Consider the following 21017-nt stretch of genomic DNA (forward strand, 5'->3'; position numbering starts at 1 on the left):
CTTAAGCTCCACTAGGAGGCGCCCTGCTGTAAAGTTCAAGCACCACATCGCTGAACAGATCGTCACCTTGCTGCTCCAATGGGATCTCAAAGATCGATCTCTCGGCCAATCTAATTGCTTCAACGCCGATGGGCGGGACCGGAAGTGGCCGTTTAGAAGTTTTTCTCTCAGTCAGCAAGCGTGACGGTTCCAGAAGCGTCAAACACCGTCAGAAACGTTCAATGAACCGACATATTTAAATATCGGAAAGTGTGCAAGTGTCTTGTGAGCATCACGCTTGTTCTGTTTTCTGTATTTCTAAGGTAAGTCCGCTGTGATCGGTTCGCTAGCATGCTAATGCTAACGCTAGTTAACGGTAGCCAGCTACCTGGTTTATTTAACTTTAGCCAACTAGCATGCTAACGCTAGTGCACGGTGAAGCAGCAACGGGCTAACGTTAGCGGTTTTATTTAGCTGACTAGCATGCTACATGCTAGCGTGCGGTAAAGCAGCGGCCGACGGTACATCCGGGTTACGGGACAAAACGGGCAGGCGACGTTAGCGACGACGGCGGGTTTGTTGTGTTTGTAAACGGCAACACGTGACCAGGTGAGCGTGTCCAGCCTCCGTTTCCCTGCGTGACCGTGTGCGTGTCGTTCACAGCCGCGGCGAGTCGTCATGGGCGAGGTGGAGCTGTCCTGCCGCGCCTACGTCAAGATGCACCTGCACGCCTGCGTCTTCCCGCGCTGCAGCATCAACGGGCTGCTGCTGTCCTCCGGCTCCGCGGGCGGCGCCGTGTGCGTCACGGACTGTGTGCCGCTGCTCCACTCCCACCTGCCGCTGGCTCCCATCAGCCAGCTGGCCCTCACGCAGGTAAAGGACGCAGGTGTGTGTGTGTGTGTGTGTGTGTGTGTGTGTGTGTGTGTGTGTTTACACATCCTGCACTTCAGCAGTCAAGCCGCTGTCCGTGTTCTGCTATGAATCCATCTCCTGGTTCTGGATCAATTCTTCTGCGGCCTGTTGGATAGATTCGTTACAGCGATGCGTCATATTCTTCTTCCAGGTGGACGCGTGGTGTTCACAGACACAGCAAAGGATTGTGGGATACTATCAAGCCAACGCCTGCGTGTCAGACAGCAGGCGAGTGTTTTTCTTTCTTTCTACACCGGATGCGCCTGTTGGTGTTTTACTAACCCGTGAACCTGTCTCCCTTTGTCCAGCCCGACTCCGTGCGCGCTAAAGATAGCTGATAAGATTTGTGAGCAGTTTGACAACGCCGTGTTGTTAATGGTAAGAATGTGAACACCTTCCTTTTGTTACCTGTAGAGGTGAGAAGCCAGTGATCAGCCTGTGTAGTAAATGTGAGATGCTCTTGCGTCTCTTTTAATGTCACTGAAACAGCATTTCTGTTGTAGGCAGATTCAAGAAGTAGATCTATTTTTTTTCACCTGGATCAGTTTGATGAATACGTGGTTTTTCTCTGCAGCTTGATGGCAGTAAGATGTCTTCAGACTACCGGGTTCCTCCCATCGTCATGTACGAGCGCAAAGATTCAAGGTGGACGCTCAAAGACAAACACACGTAAGTCGGAGGGGCGTTTTCGTCAGATTGGCACATCCGTCTTGAACTGACGAGAATTTGATGGTCTAATGACGGCGTCTCTAGCGGAGACGCGTACGGCGTCTCTACTTGTGAGTGGGGGGGGGGTCGTCCTCCTCCTATCAGGGTTGGCGGTTCGATCCCGGCTAACCTGCACGTCGACGAGTCCTTTGAGCAAGACACTTGACCCGCGTTGCTCCTGTAGCTGCGGCTGCTGTGTGATGTACGATGGGCAGGTGTGAATGAAAACATGAGGCGTTAAAGCGCTTTGAGTGGTGGGAAGACTAAAGACGGGTTATACAAGTACAGCCCGTCTAATCCTCCGTGGTCCGTACGTGGAGGTGAGCTGGTAATTGCATTTCGTAGTGTTGATCTTCCTTTTTATTCTCTCTGTCTATTTATTTATTAATTCATTAGTAATAATCTTGTAACATGTTCGTGTCGTTCAGGATAATGCTGCGTCAGTGGGAGGAGACTCAGGCGATAGCCGCTCAGCTGCTGGAGGCCGGCGACCAGTCGCTGTTGGTCGATTTCGACGGCCACTTGGACGACATAACGAAGGACTGGACCAACCAGAAACTGAACAACAAGATCGCCGAGCTCGCCTCTCCGGCCAACGGGAACATCTAGAGGGGTCATGTGACGTTAACGAGGGAAACATCTGGAGGGGTCATGTGACGTTAACGAGGGGAACATCTGGACGGGTCATGTGACGTTAACGAGGGGAACATCTGGACGGGTCATGTGACGTTAACGAGGGGAACATCTGGACGGGTCATGTGACATTATTGACATAAATGCACCCGTTTGTCTTTTAATGCATTTTCACCTCTGAACAGGGACATAACATAGAACATGCATGAACAGAATATGTACAGCTTAATATACACTCCCCCCCCCCCCCCCCCGTGCCTTGTGCTCCAACAGCCTCCTCGTTTAAAGTAAAAAATCAACACAAACATTTATTTTAACGCACTTTTTGTATTTCTTGTCCCGTTTGGTCTTTTTCCTTACTTTTTTTTTTTTTTGTTAAATGTTTGAAGCCCCAAATGTTTCGTGGTTGTAACGGAGCTAAAAGTAGTTTACATCACTAATGAAATATGCAGTCTTAATATTGGTAGATGTAATGAGCTTTAAAAGCATTTGTACAATGTTCTGAAATGGTTTGTAACTCGACATGATGTAGATAATTAAATGCATTAGTCTTGTTAGATAATATAGAAAATTACATTTTTCCTTTTGTGGAAAAAAAAAAAAAGCAGCTAAGACATGATCACAAATGTGACCTTGAACCCACGTTTGTAAAATGTATCAAGGTATAAAACTACTAAAGCCAACAAAGAATAACTTCTAAAGAGTCGTTTGTGACGTTTCAACCCCTATGTGAGATTAACGGTTCGTATTGTGCTTCAATACAAACACAATCATCAGCTGCTCACTTCTCAACCTTTTCTTTTCACCCGCTGATGAAAAAAGGACGAATTATTTTCCCGTTGCTTTTCTTTCGACCCTGTGAGGGTCTCCACCCACAGGTTGGGAACCGCTGGCTCAGAGCAGAAACACATATTTCCAGGAAGAACGAGACGACACAAAAACCCAAGAGCGTCACGATGGAGAAGCTCCTAAAAGTCGATCAGTCGCCTGATCGTCCGTAGTGGAACCCCCTCAGTGTCGCTCTACGCGTAGTGCTTCCAGTACTATGTTGACTTGAATAAAACTGTTTTTCATAAGTGCTATATTTGTTTAGTGCAAACCGTCAGGGCCGAGCGATATGAGGAAAATTAATTATTTTAGCCGAAATCTTGAATCTGACGACGTCCCTTTTTTTATATAGTTGGTACGTTCAAGGTGATCGACCTCATCGCTCGGCCCTTTGGGCTCTTATTTTGAAAGGGAGGCCGTCGTGGGCTCAGGCGAACCCGCAGGCGTCCGGAGGGACGGTGACCAGGTTCAGCGTGATTTCCCCCAGCGGAGACTCGCTGGCGAGCGCCTGCAGGATGTCGATGGACTCGCAGAAGGAGCGCGCGTTGAGCAGCTGCTGCTCCGCCCACGGGAAGCCCACCTGAGAGCAGGTACGGGTCAGGTGACTTCATCAGGCAGTAATAATCGCTTACGGTAATTCACCGTAAGTCAGAAGTTGTTTTCTACAACTTAAATCCACTGCAGAAGAATATTCCATATTTACACATCGAACACCTGTTTAAGGAACGAAGGACTCACCTGAACTATGATGAGTTTCCCCGTCGGGTCTTCGCCGTCACTCAACTCCTCCCCGAAGCACAGAGTGACGCCGCACCGCGGGGGGGCGCCGCCGTTGGAGCGGAACGCGTCAAGTTCTGATCATAAGAGACGAAAGTGCATCGTTTCCAACATGAACTCATGATGAGATAAAACCACATGAAAGAGTTTATAAATAAATAAATAAATATTCTCTCGTTTTTAGAGGAATCTTTGGGAATCAACAGAACTCGATGACTCACGTTGCCTGAAGGCGTCTTTGCTGAAGAGCATCGCCGGCTCGGCGTTCCTCTCCATCTTGCGAAGCCCCGCGGCGGCGTGCGGCCCCGTCCAGAAGACCCGCCCCTGGCAGAGGCGCCTGCCGTAGACGCCCTGCTGCGTGGCGGTCAGCACCACCCCCTTCTCCATGAAGGGCAGCAGCGTGAGCAGCGCCTGGCGCTGGGGGCCCGCCGCCAGGCCCGCCGGGGGCTCCGGCAGCTGGACGCGGGGGAAGCGGTCCTTGGTGACGGCCGGCGTGGGCGGGGCGTGGGAGGGGGGCAGGTACGTGATGCGGACGTCGTCGTTGTGGATCTGACGCCGGAGGACCTCGACGCCTGAATAGTGAACCGCCACGCTGAAGGAGTCCTGACCTGCAGACACAATAAGAGCGCAGATCATTTTTTAAATATCTTTTCTGTTCTTCCGCACTGAAGACGCGTTTGAGTAAACTAAAAGGCTTTTATTTTGTAGGGGCTTCGTTATTCGTTACCTCCCACCGGAGCGTCGACGCTCTCCTCGATGCGCACGTCGAGCTGCAGCTCGTTGACCGCTGCAGACGGGGAGAGGCGGCCGGCTGTCCCTGATGGCAATGAAGAACATCACAGGTCCGTCAGCCGACGCGTTCATCCGAAGCCACTTGAATCACACTTTAAACCCGCCGCTTTTTTCACATTTTGCCCGGGGAGCAATTAGGGGTCAGGTGTCTTGCTCAGGGACACTTCGACCACCAACCACCACCTCTAACCCCTGCGCCACCACGACCCCCGGATGACGTCGTCATAGCGCGTCAACGCGGCGTGGAAACAAACGCAGCCAAAATTTAAGCTGAACTGGTCTTGATCGAACCGGCGGGACTTGAACTCACCGTCCGAGGGCGCGGGGGCCTGAGCGGGCTCTTCCATCGGCACGGGGGCGTCCCGCCACTGCAGAACCTCCTCGACACCCTGACGGCCACACGCACAAACAGAGGGAGGTCCGTGTCATCACAAAATACATAGATGTACCGTAGAAATACGTCCGGAATTAAATGTTGAGTTAAAAATAGATTATTACTTCATAATTCCACATGTGTATTTCAGGGGACTTTTATTTATTCACAAGGACATTTATTTCATGGTTGCATGATTTCTTTATTCATAACTTTGATTTCTACAATAATTGGAATATTTAAGGGGACTTTAATGATACATTTATTTATTTATATTTATTAAATGGGACGTATGTCATGAATCCACATTTATTTGTTCACGAAGACTTTGATTTAATAATTTTACATTTATTTAGGTATTATTTCAGGGGTCAGGACTCTTTATTTCTGTGTTGTATTAAAATGACTGACGTGGTTTTCTGACGCGACCTCGTTTATTTATTCACGTGACTTCTTGACCTTTTGACTCCAGCTGAGCAGTAAAAACTAGAAGCATGAAACCCTGAAGCTCACCGGCTGTGAGGGGACCTCCTCCGTCTTTATCTGCTTCACCTCCACGTCGCTGCTCTCCGATTCGCTGCTGCTCCTCCTGATGCTCCTCCTCCTGCTCCTCCTCCTCCTCATCGGCCTCTTGGGGGCCTTCGCTCTGGGTTTCTTCTCAGGAACCACGAGGCCTACGAGGAGGAGAGCTTCAGAAGATAAATGTGTGATCCACGCTCCGCCCCCTCCTCCCCCTCCTCCCCCTCTTCCCCCTCTTCCCCCTCTTCCCCCTCCTCCTCCTCCTCCTCCCCACCCTCCTCCCCCTCCTCCTCCTCCTCCTCACCCTGCTCGCTGACGGGCACCAGCCGGTACACCTTGTACGGCTCGGAGATGTCCAGCTGCGCCCGCTCCGTCACCTCGGTGAACTCGGGGCTCTTGTTGAGGGCGCAGCGGAGGCGTGTCTTCCAGGAGGCGGGGCTGTGCTGGCCGCCGGCCGTCGGCTTGCCCTTGAACTCCGCCCACGCCTGCGGAGAGAGAACGAGGTCACGGAGAGGTCAGCCCCCGCCTTTTTCCCCCCACGACCCTGGAGACAAGCGGGACACGGCGACCTTGAAGATGGCGGCGTCCTGGTCCCTCCTGAAGTCCTGCTTCCCGGCGTGTTTCCACGGGATGCGGAACATGGTTCTGGGGTCGTCGTCCCAAACCAGACCGGGGTACTTCCCACTGCTCACCTGCACCAGTAACATACAGTACACACGCGTGTCAGAATGCTAACACGTGGACGGCGGTCCATTCCTACAGCAGCAGCTACACGTCTGTGCAGGTAAACAATATTAAAATGTACACAAATAAACAATGAAATACAGGCGGAAATATAACTGTTATTATTGTACACTGAGTTTAATACTTCTTCATACTGTGTGGTATTAGTACCCTTCAGAGTACTTAAGACAGGGTGGTTTTAGTACTATTACATTAACAGAGTACTTTAGGCTCTGAAGTACTTTTCCTTTCCTTCCCCCTCGCACGCGCGCACGCGCACACGCACCTGTTCGACGATCCACGAGCGCAGTCTGCGCGTGGACCTCGTTCTCCCCGCTGCCATGACGCCTGTAACAATAAACAACAACAACAACAACAACAACACAAACACACTTTAAACACAGTTGCAGCATCAATTCGTTTCTGTACAAATATCGATTAGATTTAAGCTCGAGACCGTAAACAAACTCATTTCCTCGAAAATACGCGAGACCACAACAACAACAACAACAACAACACGACGACCTGTGTGGCTCTCCTCCGTACGTACACACACACACACACACACACACACAGACACACATATAGATACACACAAAGACATACACACACACACACACGGTCCTTAAATACAGGTGTGGAATTAAGGAAGTTGGGTTTCCTTTACCTCGCTCTCGTTTCCTCCGGACTGAAGCGGACTAAAGCGGACTGAAGAGGACTAAAGCGGACTGAAGAGGACTAAAGCGGACTGAAGAGGACTAAAGCGGACTGAAGAGGACTAAAGCGGACCGAGGTGGTGCTGCGGTCCGATACCCGAGTGCCGCTCTGCAGGCGCTCCTTTTCTGCGAAGTCACGTGACTTTCAGGAAGCCGCAGCGTGCGCGTCGTCCCCGCCAGGGGGCGAGCACGGGAACGCACGCACACACACACGCACACGCACGCACACACACACACACACACACATATAAACATATAACGTGACCCACGTTATACTCATCCAGCGGTAGAATAAGTACATTTCGATATAATATGCAGAATACTACACTAAGCAAATAAATACTGCAGTATCACCTTACTGGAGTGAAACTGTATAATCAGCTAGTACTTTTTACTGTACTACATCTCAGAGGTATATAATGTAATTTTAGGTGGTGAAAATTGTTTTAATATTTTATATGTAAAGTAAATAATAACTTTAACAGATGGAGAAGAACATTCATTCTAAATGGTAGTGGAAGTATAAATTAGAGTAGAAATACACCACCACTCAATGTAGTATTATAAAGAATAGTTGGTCAAACACACTTCAAAATAATCATTTCTTTATTCATCTATTCACCAGTCGCATATAAAACCAACAGATTACAAATATTCTCACCCTTTATATTTCTGATTTCTTTCTGTGTATTTTAAACATACATTTCCAAAAAGTGGAAACAAATCATCATATTTGAATTTCACACGTCAAATAAATTCCTCTGAATATGTATTATAAGTATCTATGAAAAACCGAGATAACAAAGAAGCGAAGCATTTGGTAATCAGGTCATCGTCATGACGATGGGAACTAAGACGTTTGGAACACAGCCGACATTTGGAGACTTGCGTATAATTAAAAACTAACAGATCTGCTGCAAAAACTTCTATTTGTTCCGAGGAACTTTTTCCCCAAGAGGAACCTCCATCAGTTTCTGTGGGTTGGAGAGAAAACACCATCATTAGTACAAAGAAATGTACTCTGCATTATGTGTTTAACATTTCTGCTTTTATTTTGAAGGCGATGCAAAAAGGGGATTTCCACTGCAGCAGTGACTCCACCCCCGAGGAGCTGGCCGGATTAGTCTCCGCCCCCACAAGGTGGTTGCCTCACCTTGAGGAGTCGAGCGAGGAAGACGTCCTCGTCCTCGTCCCCCCCCCTCTGCGTGTCCACCAGGTAGCGCTCGCAGGCCCTGATGACCTCGCTGGCCTCGTAGAGGGGGGCGGGGTCCAGGGAGTGGGCGTTGATGAGGCTCACCAGGTACTCCTTGTAGTGCTTCCTGCAGTAGAAGTATAAATATCATTCATATATTCATCATTATATTAAGACTGTAGCGTGTTAATAAAGTTACAGTTTAGCATGTTTTTTGCATGACTTTGTAGCAGCTGTCACTCACTCGCAGAGGCCGGCCTGTCCCGGCTGCGTGCAGAGGCCACACGGAGACTCCACCTTATCGTCCTTCTGCTCCATCACACAGCAAGCCTCTGGGTCACAGAGAAACCATCAATAATACCAATAAATATCAGATAAACAGACATTCAAATGAGCTTTTGAGAGAAAAAGAAGAATTAAATAACATTTAAGATGTTAATAAGTTATGTAATGGCTGCAGGGTGCGTTTTTCTCCCTGAAGGAAACACAAGGCGGCGTTTTACCGGACTGAGATCCGTCAGAAGGATCCGTGTTGAAGTCCACGCCGCTCCTCTGGGGACACAAAAACAAGGGAGTCATACGCTTCGGTTTGTATTTGTGATTAATTACCTTAATCTAACAGCTGCTTTGGCTTTACTTCTATCAGTATTGTTCTGCTGGTACCAGCTGACCTCAGTTATTCTGCTTGGTGAAGCAGTGACATTTGATCACAGAGCTCAAACATTATTTCTAGCGCTGAAAAGGTAAGTTTTAATTTTCTTAACATTATTACAATGAATGAATTAAAGAGGCAAGTGGTTTTAGCTCGTAGCGTAGCATGATGGGGGAAGGGGGGAGGACCTGCAGCAGAGCCTGTAGGCGGGGGGGCTCCCAGTCCCTGAGGTAGAAGAGGCAGTCCCGCGGGTGATGAGCATGCAGCCCGGGGCAGATGCACTGCGCCGCCTTACAGACCGTCTGCAGGGCAGAAGCAAACACAGTCACGCTTGACCCGCCTCCAAAAGGAGGAGGAGCCTAAAGCAAACACCTAAATAAAATGCTGGGATCTGCAGACACAAGTTTTTAAAACAATAATTGATTTAGGTTTCAGACCACAACACAATACATTTATTACAGTATGCAAATATGAGATCAAATCAATGACATAATATACAGTCCTCCATTGTGGGTTTTTAATATCCTCAAAAACAGTTAGTTGGGAAGCTGGAGCTCCTGCTCTCGAACACTCCAACATAATAATTACAAACAAAATCTGGGCCAGAAACAGGAATTGAAATCCTTATTTTAATGTGTGTCCTGAATATATTCAGCTACACGCACACGTCTAAATATCTGCACGTTTCTTGTTAAAACCCAAAAGGCCGACAGACTAATAGTTTATAGTCATAAAATATCAATAAATAGAGAGAGCATGGGGCGGGTGGAGGTGACGGTGTCACCTTGTGGTACGGGTTGTTGCAGCCGCTGCAGAACTGGTAGCGGCACTGCGAGCAGCTGAAGTGCATGCAGCCGCCTTTGGTGAGCGCGTACTGGAACCTGCAGGACGGACAGGCTGCAGGAGGACAAACACAGCCATGACGGGGGGACGGGGGGGGACGGGGGGACGGGGGTCACTCAGGTACCAGACTTCCACAGAAACCTTTATGCTGATGATTATTGATCCAGATTCATGGATATTCACGGCGTGTTGCTTGTGGTGTTTTTAGCCTCATTGTGTTGCATAAATAAAGGAGGAATAAGGGGGTGGGGGGGGGGGGGTCCTCACTGATGCTGTTGTCCCGGAGGAAGCCGGCCAGGCCCTGCCTCTGGTACTCCGGGTCGTTCTCCCTCTTCCACTGCTGGAACTGCTCACAGGACAGATCCTGGTGCTGCGCCTCCCACTGGGGGGGGGGGGGGGCTTCAGTTTGCTGAATGCAACCTTCTGATCTCACTATGGAACGTGGGCACAGATACTTACAGGCTTCTTGCACTGAGCGCAGAAGCTCTGGTGGCAAGACGGGCAGGTGACCTTCAGCTGGTCGCCGTCGTTGATGAAGCCTGAGGTGCACTGGGGGGCGCAGAGGGGGGGGGGGGGGGGGGGACGTCAACAGGAACATCATAATATTATTAATGACAATAAAATATTCTTATTTACAACAACAACATGAATGCGTGGACTCACGTGGCAGCACCACAGGAACTTGGGGTCCTTCATCAGCGCGTGCTCCGTCAGCTTCTTGTGAAACAGCTCGTACTCGTCCGGCTGAAGACAGTTACGCAGCTGGAAGACAAAGACAAACAAAAAAGGACATTTTAGTAGTTATTTCTATTCCTTGTGTGAACTACACAGACAAGTGAGTCATAATTAGTAACATCTGATATAGTTTCTGCTCTGTGGTCACTTCCTGAGGTCCACTCACAGCTTCATGGTCACATGACTAGTTCTCATTAATCGATCGTGACGTCATAGTTTCACTGAGGCGCTCAGACTTTTGTGTTTTTACAGAATCTGGTGAAAGGAAACTTTTTTTCTGTGTAGTGAGATTTTCAATGAGACGTGTAAAATAAAATGTTTCTTTCGTTTCTTACACGTTGTGTTCAAGGGCCGCTGTAAAGATGAAAATCTACCGATGTACAGAGATTGTACAGCTTGTGACTGTGGTGAACGGTGTAGTTTCGCTGCCTGTTTGAAGGAAACGTGCTTTCGGTTGACGGCAAAGGCGTTCAATGGTCCCCCTTTAAACCGCTTCGGCCCTGCCCGCCTCACCTGGATGTCCAGCGTGGAGAAGTAGCTGTCCAGCTGCTGCGGGTCGTTGATGTCCGGCTCGCTGCAGACGGGACACACCATGTCCCGGATGTGTTTGTCCCGCACGGCGATGGTGAAGTGGAGCCTGAAGCACTCGTGGCACACGGAGCACTGGCAGGAGGTCAGGGACTGCATCTGAAGGGGGGGGGGGGGGGTCAAATTACAGCTCATATAATTACATGTCTTTATTTACCCACATATTCCTTTTGCTTGTTTTGGTGTTTTTCTTGCTTCATATTTCTCAAACTGCACTTTGTTGAGACTTTTTTGTATTTTCCTGCTCTGGTAGTTTATCTTTGTCTACGTTCTAATTCTAATCCGTCGCTTCATGCGTAGAAGCGTGTGGTGCGGCGCGCCCCCACCTTGCTGCGGGGGAAGGGGCTCAGGCAGCAGGGGCACTCGTTGATGAGGAGGCGCTTGATGAAGTCCTTGTCGTGCGACTCCTTCACGGCCTGCACCACGTCCTCCAGCGAGAAGGTGACGCCCGGCTCCTGCAGCAGCGAGAGGACCAGCTCGCAGCGCCCCCAGCTGGGCAGCTCGTAGAGCGCCAGCAGACGCCTGCATGTCCTCTGAGGGGAGACGGGAGGAGGCGAGGAGACAACAGAGACAGACTGTGAGGAATCCTAAGAGGACAAAAGGGTGGAGCCGTGGGACGAGCGGGTGGAGCTGTAGGTATCCGTCTTTAACGCCACGTGTACGTAGACGCGACGCGTTGGACTTCCTGTTCCGTCTTTGCTGTGAACACACCTGTTTGTCCGGGTGCTGGGGGTCGATCGGCGGCTCCGGCTGGTCGGTCCAGATCCGCTGGTGGAAGGGCTCCAGCAGGGGGCGCTGCAGCAGAGACAAAGCCCCCTTCACCTCGCCGCCGCTCAGCCTCAGCGCCTCCTCGCAGCGAGACGCCTCCCTGAAGCCCAGAGAGTGGAGCTCCTTCATCTGCACCAAGCACGGGACACGGATCAGCTCCAATGCGCAAAGACTCACGCGGCGCCGCTTGATGCTCATACAAAAGAACGTCATGCTGTGTTGAATAAGACGTGAAACCAGAGAGTTCAGACCATGAACTCATGTTTACAATGTTTACTGAGGGAATAAATCAAGTCATTTCCTCATAGACGTCTATGGGAGCAGAGGAGTCGCCCCCTGCTGGTCACTACAGAGAAGTAGAGTAATTTCCTCATAGACGTCTATGGGAGCAGAGGAGTCGCCCCCTGCTGGTCACTACAGAGAAGTAGAGTCATTTCCTCATAGACGTCTATGGGAGCAGAGGCGTCGCCCCCTGCTGGTCACTACAGAGAAGTAGAGTCATTTCCTCATAGACGTCTATGGGAGCAGAGGAGTCGCCCCCTGCTGGTCACTACAGAGAAGTAGAGTCATTTCCTCATAGACGTCTATGGGAGCAGAGGAGTCGCCCCCTGCTGGTCACTACAGAGAAGTAGAGTCATTTCCTCATAGACGTCTATGGGAGCAGAGGAGTCGCCCCCTGCTGGTCACTACAGAGAAGTAGAGTCATTTCCTCATAGACGTCTATGGGAGCAGAGGCGTCGCCCCCTGCTGGTCACCACAGAGAATGCAGCCGTTGTCCCACCTTGACCTGTCTGTCTCTCAGCAGCTGCGTCACGGCCTTGTTGGTGTCTCCTCCCGCCGACAACCAGGCCAGCTTGGCCTCGGCTCTGGAGAGCTTGGCGCCGTCGCCCTTGACAACGGGAGCGCTCGGCTCCGCCCCCTCGCCGTCTCTCTCCACCTGGACGGAAGCTGCCATGGCGCAGATTTCGTCCAGCAGGTGAGGCAGCTCCGACGTCAGCCAATCACAGGGGCTCGTGGTGTTGCTGCCGCCGCACATGCCGATGGCGGCGTACACCTCCTCGGCGCTGACGCCGCGCTTCTCCGCTTCCTGTGCAGGAGACGCGGGGTGAACCTCCATGTTGGCTCCTTTATTGATTCACTCGTATTGCTGCAGACCCCTGAGCTTAGCAACTGTTGTCACGGTGACCTACTCTGATCTGCTGGACGAGGCGCAGGCCGTCGTCCCTCATCATCTTCTGCCTCTTCACCTCCACGTCCACCCGGGCCTTCGGCTGGGGCCTCGGGGGCGACGCCGCTTGGTCCTTGGCGCCGGCCGGGGTCTGCTGCAGGGACGCCGGGGGGGACCCGCCGAGGTTGCACATCTCGCACACCACGGCGGGGCTGGCGTTCACGTAGGTGCAGAACTGGCACATCCACTGAGGGAGGGGGGGGCAGATGGTTTACCTTCACCGATCGACAAAACTACAACGTTCTTCAGAGCTTCAAGGGGTCAAACCTTGTCTCCGGACTCGGGCGGCGTTCCCGGGCTGGTTGGCAGCGGAGCGGCGGGGGGGCGGGTGGCCAGACGGGGACGCTCACACACCTCACAGAGGATGCTGCTGCCCTGGTTCACCACCGTGCAGCTCCTGCAGCGCCACTCTGAGGGGGGGGGGGGGGTTCGCTCGGTCACCTTTATTCTGAAAGCGGCTGAGTGAGTGAAGTCGGGTCGGGAGTCTCACCCGTGTTGGGAGACGGGGGCACGGGGGGCGGGGTCTCCTGCGCGGCGGCGAGTCGCGGGCGCTCGCAGGTGGCGCAGAGGACGGCCCGCGTGGCGTTGACCGTGGTGCAGCGGGCGCACTGCCACGGGGAGAGGGAGGGGCTGAACATGTGGATACAGATGTGTTGACACAGAGAGGACCAATCAGCTTCCTTCAACCAAAACTATACAGAAGATTCTGTGAAAACGTTTCTACTTTTATCTCAATCTTCTGTCAAAAACAGCCAATCGACTAAAGTATCCTTAAGAATTTAACTGAAAATAAAAGTAAAATAAAGAAAAACAATTCAAATGTTCTGGAGGAAGTTACTTTGCATCCTGTCATCAAATGAAATATAAAAGAAAACTCTAAGTCTAACTAGATTCATCACAGCTACAAACACTTTTCTGCATTAAATGATCTTTTTGGCTCCTCGCGGCTCTTTTCTTGGTCCCTCCTCACCTGGAGGCTTTGGGGGCTGCCACGAGGCTCCGGCTGTGCCCCCGGCGGTCGGGGTGCGAGTGGAAGAGCTGGTCACAGTTCTCACACAGCTTCTGGCTGCAGGTGGAGCACTGGGCGTGCACGGCCGAGGTCCCGCAGATGGTGCAGATTCCTGCGGAGACACGGAGAGGAACGAGTAGAAGAATATGGAAGCACTCCTGACTCTGCAGCCTGGGGGGGGGGCCTGACCTACCTGGGGGGGGCTGCTGCAGCTGGTCCCTCTTGTGCTGGTCCCTGGAGGGGTGTCGGTGGAAGAGGTCGTCGCAGGCGTCGCAGAAAGCTTGACCGTCACATGACGGGCAGACCAGCGACGGGGCGGCGCCGCACAGACTACAGTCCCCTATGGGGGGGCGCTCACCTGTCGAGGGTCTCAGGGGTTCTCCTCCAGAGCCCAGGGGGGGCTGAGGGGGTGGAGACGGGACCCTGGGTTCTTCCCCCGGCTGCTGGTCTCCACTCGGGACGCCGACGACCTCCGGCACCTCCGGCGCCTCCGGCACCTCCGGCACCAGCTCCTCCTGCACGTCAACGCACACAGGAACACATATATCAATCAATACTTCTCATTGATACACACATATACGTATAAACATATACACACAAACATATATATATGTGTGTATATAGCAGGAGGGCTTTTATTTTGAAACAAAAACAGGAAAGGAAGGATATAGTGACTTTTTTAATGTCATGTGACCTGTTGAACGGGTTAAAACTGTAGAGATGTTTTAATGTTATTAAGTCAATAATACGGTTTATTTTTAACACGGCCCCAACAAGAAGGCGTGACTTTGAATGACATGGCAGCGGCGTGGGCGCGTTGGTACGGACCGGCGGGACGAGGAAGGGGACGACGTCTCTGAAGCTCTCCGGGTGAGGATGGGTTCCCTAAAGAAGGAACAAAAGGAACCTTTTAGCCCCCAGCTGACCTCCAGGCTTCTACCAACCGAAGCAGCACGCACCTTCACCAGCATGTCCACCTCCGTGCGCAAGGTCATGACCTCCAGCGTCACCGCCGCCACGTGCGCCGCGTCCGGCTGGCTGACGTCGTCGGGGAAGCTGAGGCCATCCGCCTGCTGGCTGGTGTACCCGTACAGGAACAGGACGGCCCGGCCTCCCTGGGGGGGGGTCACACTCTTGAGTAGCCCTTCTGACGCGGAGGGGGGGGCGGGCGGGGGGGAGGTGCTTCTACTCACCTTCACGGCGTCCACGGTGCTCCTGAAGACGGGGTTGTTGTGCTTGACGCTCCTCCAGTATCTGGGCCGGGCGGGACTCGTCAGGTTACAGCCGTACTTCTCCAGGATGCTCAAGGCCTTGACCAGTCTGCTCAAGGATTCCAGGACCTGAGGAGGAAACAGTGGGTGTGGGGGGGGGTAACAACTCACTGAAGAGAAGATATATTGATTTACAAGTCCTCAACTACAATACAAACATAAATAAATTATTTTTAAAAACAGGGATTTGAGATCATTTTTTAGAACGTATTGACCTACAAAACATTTAATTAAGATAAATCCCAAAGTCACCAGACATCACAGGAAAGATTTGACATCACCGAGTGTAAACTTGATTCACTAAAACTCTTAAATCTCTTTAAATTGGACCATTAAAGGATCGTTCCGTGGCTTTGAGCCGGCGGGAATGAATCAGATCCAAATCCACCTCGATGTTCCTTCATGCTCCTAACAGGAAGAGACGCTTTCCTTTCAGTAGAAGATGCACAGGTTTCTGAGACGTATGTATTCAAGCTTTGATGCACCTCCAGTGTGCTGCTGCACGCCGTGTTCTCCCTCAACATGGTCTCCGCCCCCAGGAGGCGGTACTTCTCAGAGAGGGGCAGGAGGACGCCGGCCATGGTCTGGACCTCGGCCTTCACGTCCTGGGCCGAACCCGAGGAGGAGAGGAGCGACTGGGACCTCCTCCTCAGCTCCTCCATCTGCCCCGACGCGCCGCTGCTCATCGCTGTGCAGTAAAACTAAAGGAAGAGGAAACAATTGAACATTTTCTGGCTGTGACTCACGTACGGGAGAATTAGCCGCGTTCTTTCCGTTGCAACAGTTTCAACAAAAACCATAAAACATTTTTGTCAAAGCTCTGACACTTTTAGAGCAATCTGAAGTTAAAAAAAGAAATATACAGTTTATAATATATAAAGTGTAATGTAATTATTTTTTTTTATATGGACCCATGACTGAAGTCAAGTTAAATTTAACTGAGAAATTAAAGGAATTAGAGAAATAGCATTAATAATCTAAATATGCAAATATCTGGATGAAATACATTTGACTAAATTCAATTAAATTGTTCTACTACTTAAATCTACTGCATTTATAGATTTATATTAAATTAATTTTTGTTTTATTAATTCTTTACGCAAAGCACTTTTGATCATCGTATTGCTTAAAATGTGCTCGATCATTTCCCTTGAACCAAACAATGTAAAATGTTTAAATAAATAAAGTAAGTGTCGCGCTTCACCTTTGATCACATGACCAGCGTTGGAACCCGGACTAATCTTAGTGTGACACACTAACCGACCGAACACAGAAGCATAAGAACAACTCTCGTATGAACGTTTCTTCGCGACGAAAAGGTGTTTCAATCGGAGTTGAAGCCAACGAGTAAACAATTCCTCACAGTTGAAACGGAAACTTTCATCAGAAACACGATGACGTCACCTGCTGATGTAACACACCGAGGTCGCGAGCTCCGACGGTTGATTTTACTCCGTTTAAAAGTGAGAAGATTGTATGTTAACGGAATTACATATTCTTTAAATGCACGTCAGCGGTTAATGTGTCACCTACACTAGTTCCGTGTTGTGCTGGAGCTAACAGCGTCCCTTCAGCACGGAACTCCAGTTTGACGCTTTAGGTTCCGCCTCGCTTCCTGTCGCGACATTAATTTTTCGAAATAAAAGCGGGAGTCCCCAACTTTGTTCTTGTAAGAAATGTAAACACATTAAATACATTCAATTAAATAAATGAATGCAACTAAATCAAATAGAGTTTCATCAAAACAAAATACCACCACGATTGACCGTAAATGTACCACATTCAAAATCAAGAGCTCATCTATTTCTTCATTAGTGAAAAAGAAAATATGACATATCAACAGAAAGTGAAAAGAAAATACACAACTGTACAGAATAACTTAATTATCTCCTGCAACCCCTGCATTTACAACAGCTTTTTATCATTTAGGCATACATTTAAACAAAAAAACACTCTTTACAAAGGTACGCGTTGTGCCATCTTAAAAGTGATGTGGAAAAAATGTGGAATGTATTTGTGTAATATTGTCTAGTTTTATTCATTGAAATATTGTCGTGTTTTTTTTACTTAAAAAAAAACCACAAGTCTCAAGCGCGCGCGTTGACGCCTAAAATAGAGACGCGTCCTACTTTCCGCGGCGGAGGGACACGGTGGGAGGCGCCTACCGCTTCACGGGACGATGAAACCGAAAGCAAAGTTGACGAGGAAATAAAAATAAAGGAAAATCCGCGAGCCGCGTCGTCGTCTCTCCGCCTGAAACAAACTCTTCTTTGGACTTCACGGAGTCGCCATGTCGAAGAACTCCAGCCTGAAGATGAGCCGAGCGAACGCTGCGAAGGTGAGTCGGTCTGCTGACTGAAACATCTCCAAGTCCATTTAACTGCGGATGGTTCCTTCGAACCACGAACACGAGGTCTGCGAGGCGGGGAGGTTCTGAGAGGAAACTCCTCAGCACCATGAGTCAGCAGCTTAAACCGACCTGGTTTCCTTCTTCTCAACAGGTGGAGAGCTTCCAGCAGAGCCTGAACCATGAGGTGTGTTCCCATTTATTCTGCTGTTTGTTGTTATTTAATCACAATAATCACCAACCAGGTGTTCCACAGGCAGAGACCCTGTTCTCCAGCTACATCCCCCAGAGGATCGCCCAGCTGGACGCTCTGCTGAAGGTCAGTGTTCTGCCCCCAAGGTCAAGGACCCGCCTCATGTGTGCGTCCTCCTCCTCCCACACGGGTGTGTTTGTTTGTTCAGGACCCGGCGTTCAGCGTCACGGACATGTCCTCCCTCAAGGCTCCTCTGGACATCCCCATCCCGGAGCCTCCCTGCACAGATGAGGAGGTGAGGTCTCACAGCTCCTCCTCCTCCTCCTCAGGGATCACATCCTCACGTCTGTGCATCCACAGAATTTAAAATGGCCTTAAACAAACTGGTGTTGTGTTCATTTAAGAAAGTCCACCTCCGCAACCTGTACAGTTGCAATGCATTGTGGTCCGCTAAATAAAATGGCGTCAATGGGAGCAGCCACTGTGTTCTGTCCTGTTTTTTAGCAGATTTTAAATCGTACCTTCTAGTCTAAAAACCCTTCCTGTTTTTAGTGATTTAGAGCTAAATAACAGAAAACGTCAGTGAAAAGATTGTGACCGTTAAGAATCTATGTTGCAGGAAATGGAGACGGACAAGAGCGGCGATGATGAGAAGAAAAAGAAGAAAGGTAAAATGTGTTTGATCTTTTTAATGTGCGCAGAAAGCCAACAGCAGTTTGTGGTGTTTGTCCTGCAGCTCCTAAGTGTGGCTACATCGAGGGCAACGAGAAGATCCTGGTGCTGCTGGAGAAGGTGAAGCCGGAGATCGTCGCCCTGAGGGAGACCATCATCACCGTATGTTGACTCGCGTTAAATCCAGCACGACGCAAATTCTTTAATGGAGGCGGCCGCGTGAGTTCCTCTCTGCTGTGATACCCAAGGTCTCCAGCTGGATTCAGCACCTCATCCCCAAGATAGAAGATGGGAATGACTTTGGGGTCGCCGTCCAGGTACGCCTCGCGTCCTCCTCCTCCTCCACGCGCTTAACGCTGGGTGAGCAATTAATCATTATTCTGTTCCACCGCAGGAGAAGATCCTGGAGCGGATCGGTGCGGTGAGGACCAAGGTGGAAGCTTTTCAGACCAACATCAACAAGTGGGTCGGGTGTAAAAGCAGTGGATGAAGTATGATGAGATACCAGCTGTTTGGGCTCCGTAGAACAGTAGCTGTGGTGCGTTTAGCTTCGGGGTGCGTTCCATAACTTGTGCCGTTCCTGTTGAGTTATTCAGGTACTTCTCAGAGAGGGGAGATGCTGTTGGAAAAGCCTCCAAGGAGACTCATGTGGTGAGTGTGGATGGAGATGAGCCCCACACCGCATGTGGATACATCCGCCGCTGAAAGTAGTCCCCCAACAACGCTCCGCTTCCTTTGATAGAAAGACGACCGTGAGCAGCTTGAGCTAACTCGGGCTCCTTTAGCATAGGAGAGGTGCCTCAATGCGTCCTTAGTAGCTCCTTTAGCATAGGAGAGGTGCCTCAATGCGTCCTTAGTAGCTCCTTTAGCATAGGAGAGGTGCCTCAATGCGTCTTTTAGTAGCTCCTTTAGCGTAGGAGAGGTGCCTCAATGCGTCCTTTAGTAGCTCCTTTAGCATAGGAGAGGTGCCTCAATGCGTCTTTTAGTAGCTCCTTTAGCGTAGGAAAGGTGCCTCAATGCGTCCTTTAGTAGCTCCTTTAGCGTAGGAAAGGTGCCTCAATGCGTCCTTTAGTAGCTCCTTTAGCGTAGGAAAGGTGCCTCAGTGCTTCCTTTAGTAGCTCCTTTAGCGTAGGAAAGGTGCCTCAGTGCGTCCATAATAGCTCCTTTAGCATAGGAGAGGTGCCTCAATGCTTCCTTAGTAGCTCCTTTAGCGTAGGAGAGGTGCCTCAATGCTTCCTTTAGTAGCTCCTTTAGCATAGGAAAGGTGCCTCAATGCTTCCTTTTGTAGCTCCTTAAGCATAGGAGAGGTGCCTCAATGCTTCCTTAGTAGCTCCTTTAGCGTAGGAGAGGTGCCTCAATGCTTCCTTTAGTAGCTCCTTTAGCATAGGAAAGGTGCCTCAATGCTTCCTTTTGTAGCTCCTTTAGCATAGGAGAGGTGCCTCAATGCGTCCTTAGTAGCTCCTTTGGCATAGGAAAGGTGCCTCAATGCTTCCTTTAGTAGCTCCTTTAGCATAGGAAAGGTGCCCCAATGCGTCCTTAGTAGCTCCTTTAGCATAGGAAAGGTGCCTCAATGCTTCCTTTAGTAGCTCCTTTAGCATAGGAAAGGTGCCCCAATGCGTCCCCAGTAGCTCCTTTAGCATAGGAAAGGTGCCCCAATGCTTCCTTTAGTAGTAAAATTGTGTCCAGATCTTAAACATCACACATTTTAAAGCTTAGATTAAATGAAAAAGTCGCCCTTTAACGCGTCTTTCTTCACCTCCAGATGGACTACCGCTCGCTGGTCCACGAGAAGGACCAGTCTATCTACCACGAGGTTAGAGTCGTGGTTCTCGACATCCGCGGCTTCCACGTGAGTCCAGATCTCTGTGAGACGTGTTTGCGTCCTGATGTCAGCGGAGAAGAAGAATTAAACGGTGCTTTGTACCCGTGTCCCCGCAGGCCGAGCTGTACGACATCGTCAGCAAGAATCTGGATAAGGTGACCAATCCGAAAGGAGAAGAGAAACCTCCCATGTACTGAGGCTGGAGGGGACCGATATCAATAATCAATCATCTGCATCAATCATGCTGCGTGGGGGGGACTTCTTCTGCTAAAAGAATAACTATGAAAGTTAATCATCTCTGCTGTTGTTTGACACTTTGGTTTTCCACCGACACACGCATTAATTTAAATAGTCCGAGGTTTTAAGAGAAATTAATAAAGAAGTTTTCTTTGTTCTTAAAACTGTGATTTTCATTTATGGAGAAAAAGGGGTTTTATAATATGTGACAATGTTTTTGTTGAACCTTTATTATGCTTGACTGCCTTTTTAAATCAAGTCTTCCACACTTTACTTTAAGTGAGAGGAGGAGGAGACTGGCGCCCCCTGTGGACTAAAGTGGAAGTGTCTCCTCCCACCAGAGTCCCTTTAGAAAACCTCATTCTACTGCAGCGGGGTCTCACAGTCCCCTCAGTCCTGCTTCTGGTTCTCCGGGGCCCCTCTTCCCTCCGGAGGGTCCAGTATCCGCTCCCGGGTCTCCTTTTCGGTTATATATCCAGAGACATTTTGAATATCAAGAA

At 50.0% G+C, this 21017-nt stretch overlaps 3 protein-coding genes across 3 annotated transcripts; 2 read left to right on the plus strand and 1 right to left on the minus strand.

Annotated features, from left to right (window-relative positions):
- Nucleotides 1-40: 40 nt before the first annotated feature.
- Nucleotides 41-2919, plus strand: emc9 (ER membrane protein complex subunit 9). Its single transcript, XM_040169917.2, has 6 exons — nucleotides 41-302; nucleotides 643-852; nucleotides 1043-1119; nucleotides 1200-1269; nucleotides 1466-1560; nucleotides 2028-2919. Exons 2-6 carry the CDS (start codon nucleotides 658-660, stop codon nucleotides 2206-2208), a joined length of 618 nt encoding a protein of 205 aa, XP_040025851.1. The 5' UTR covers nucleotides 41-302; nucleotides 643-657; the 3' UTR covers nucleotides 2209-2919.
- LOC120814843 (E3 ubiquitin-protein ligase RNF31) lies at nucleotides 2377-17542 on the minus strand. Its single transcript, XM_078096967.1, has 32 exons — nucleotides 17412-17542; nucleotides 15732-15947; nucleotides 15169-15315; nucleotides 14935-15090; nucleotides 14804-14860; nucleotides 14169-14490; nucleotides 13937-14087; nucleotides 13457-13596; nucleotides 13234-13376; nucleotides 12929-13153; nucleotides 12520-12825; nucleotides 11682-11867; nucleotides 11297-11503; nucleotides 10896-11069; nucleotides 10311-10409; nucleotides 10107-10196; nucleotides 9915-10029; nucleotides 9589-9701; nucleotides 8993-9106; nucleotides 8656-8704; nucleotides 8397-8484; nucleotides 8114-8279; nucleotides 6912-6942; nucleotides 6531-6592; nucleotides 6091-6213; nucleotides 5826-6006; nucleotides 5516-5676; nucleotides 4940-5018; nucleotides 4565-4654; nucleotides 4059-4445; nucleotides 3799-3914; nucleotides 2377-3640 (listed from the first exon to the last, which is right to left on the minus strand). Exons 2-32 carry the CDS (start codon nucleotides 15930-15932, stop codon nucleotides 3488-3490), a joined length of 4632 nt encoding a protein of 1543 aa, XP_077953093.1. The 5' UTR covers nucleotides 15933-15947; nucleotides 17412-17542; the 3' UTR covers nucleotides 2377-3487.
- On the plus strand, nucleotides 17446-20681 carry psme2 (proteasome activator subunit 2). The gene is made up of 11 exons (XM_040169913.2): nucleotides 17446-17584; nucleotides 17748-17780; nucleotides 17850-17912; nucleotides 17995-18081; nucleotides 18406-18454; nucleotides 18523-18620; nucleotides 18707-18775; nucleotides 18853-18920; nucleotides 19055-19109; nucleotides 20221-20307; nucleotides 20397-20681. The coding sequence occupies exons 1-11, from the start codon at nucleotides 17537-17539 to the stop codon at nucleotides 20475-20477; spliced, it is 738 nt and encodes a 245-aa protein (XP_040025847.1). The 5' UTR covers nucleotides 17446-17536; the 3' UTR covers nucleotides 20478-20681.
- Nucleotides 20682-21017: the final 336 nt, after the last annotated feature.

This window comes from Gasterosteus aculeatus, chromosome 21 (genome assembly GCF_964276395.1).
Source record: "Gasterosteus aculeatus chromosome 21, fGasAcu3.hap1.1, whole genome shotgun sequence".
Taxonomy (NCBI): domain Eukaryota; kingdom Metazoa; phylum Chordata; class Actinopteri; order Perciformes; family Gasterosteidae; genus Gasterosteus; species Gasterosteus aculeatus.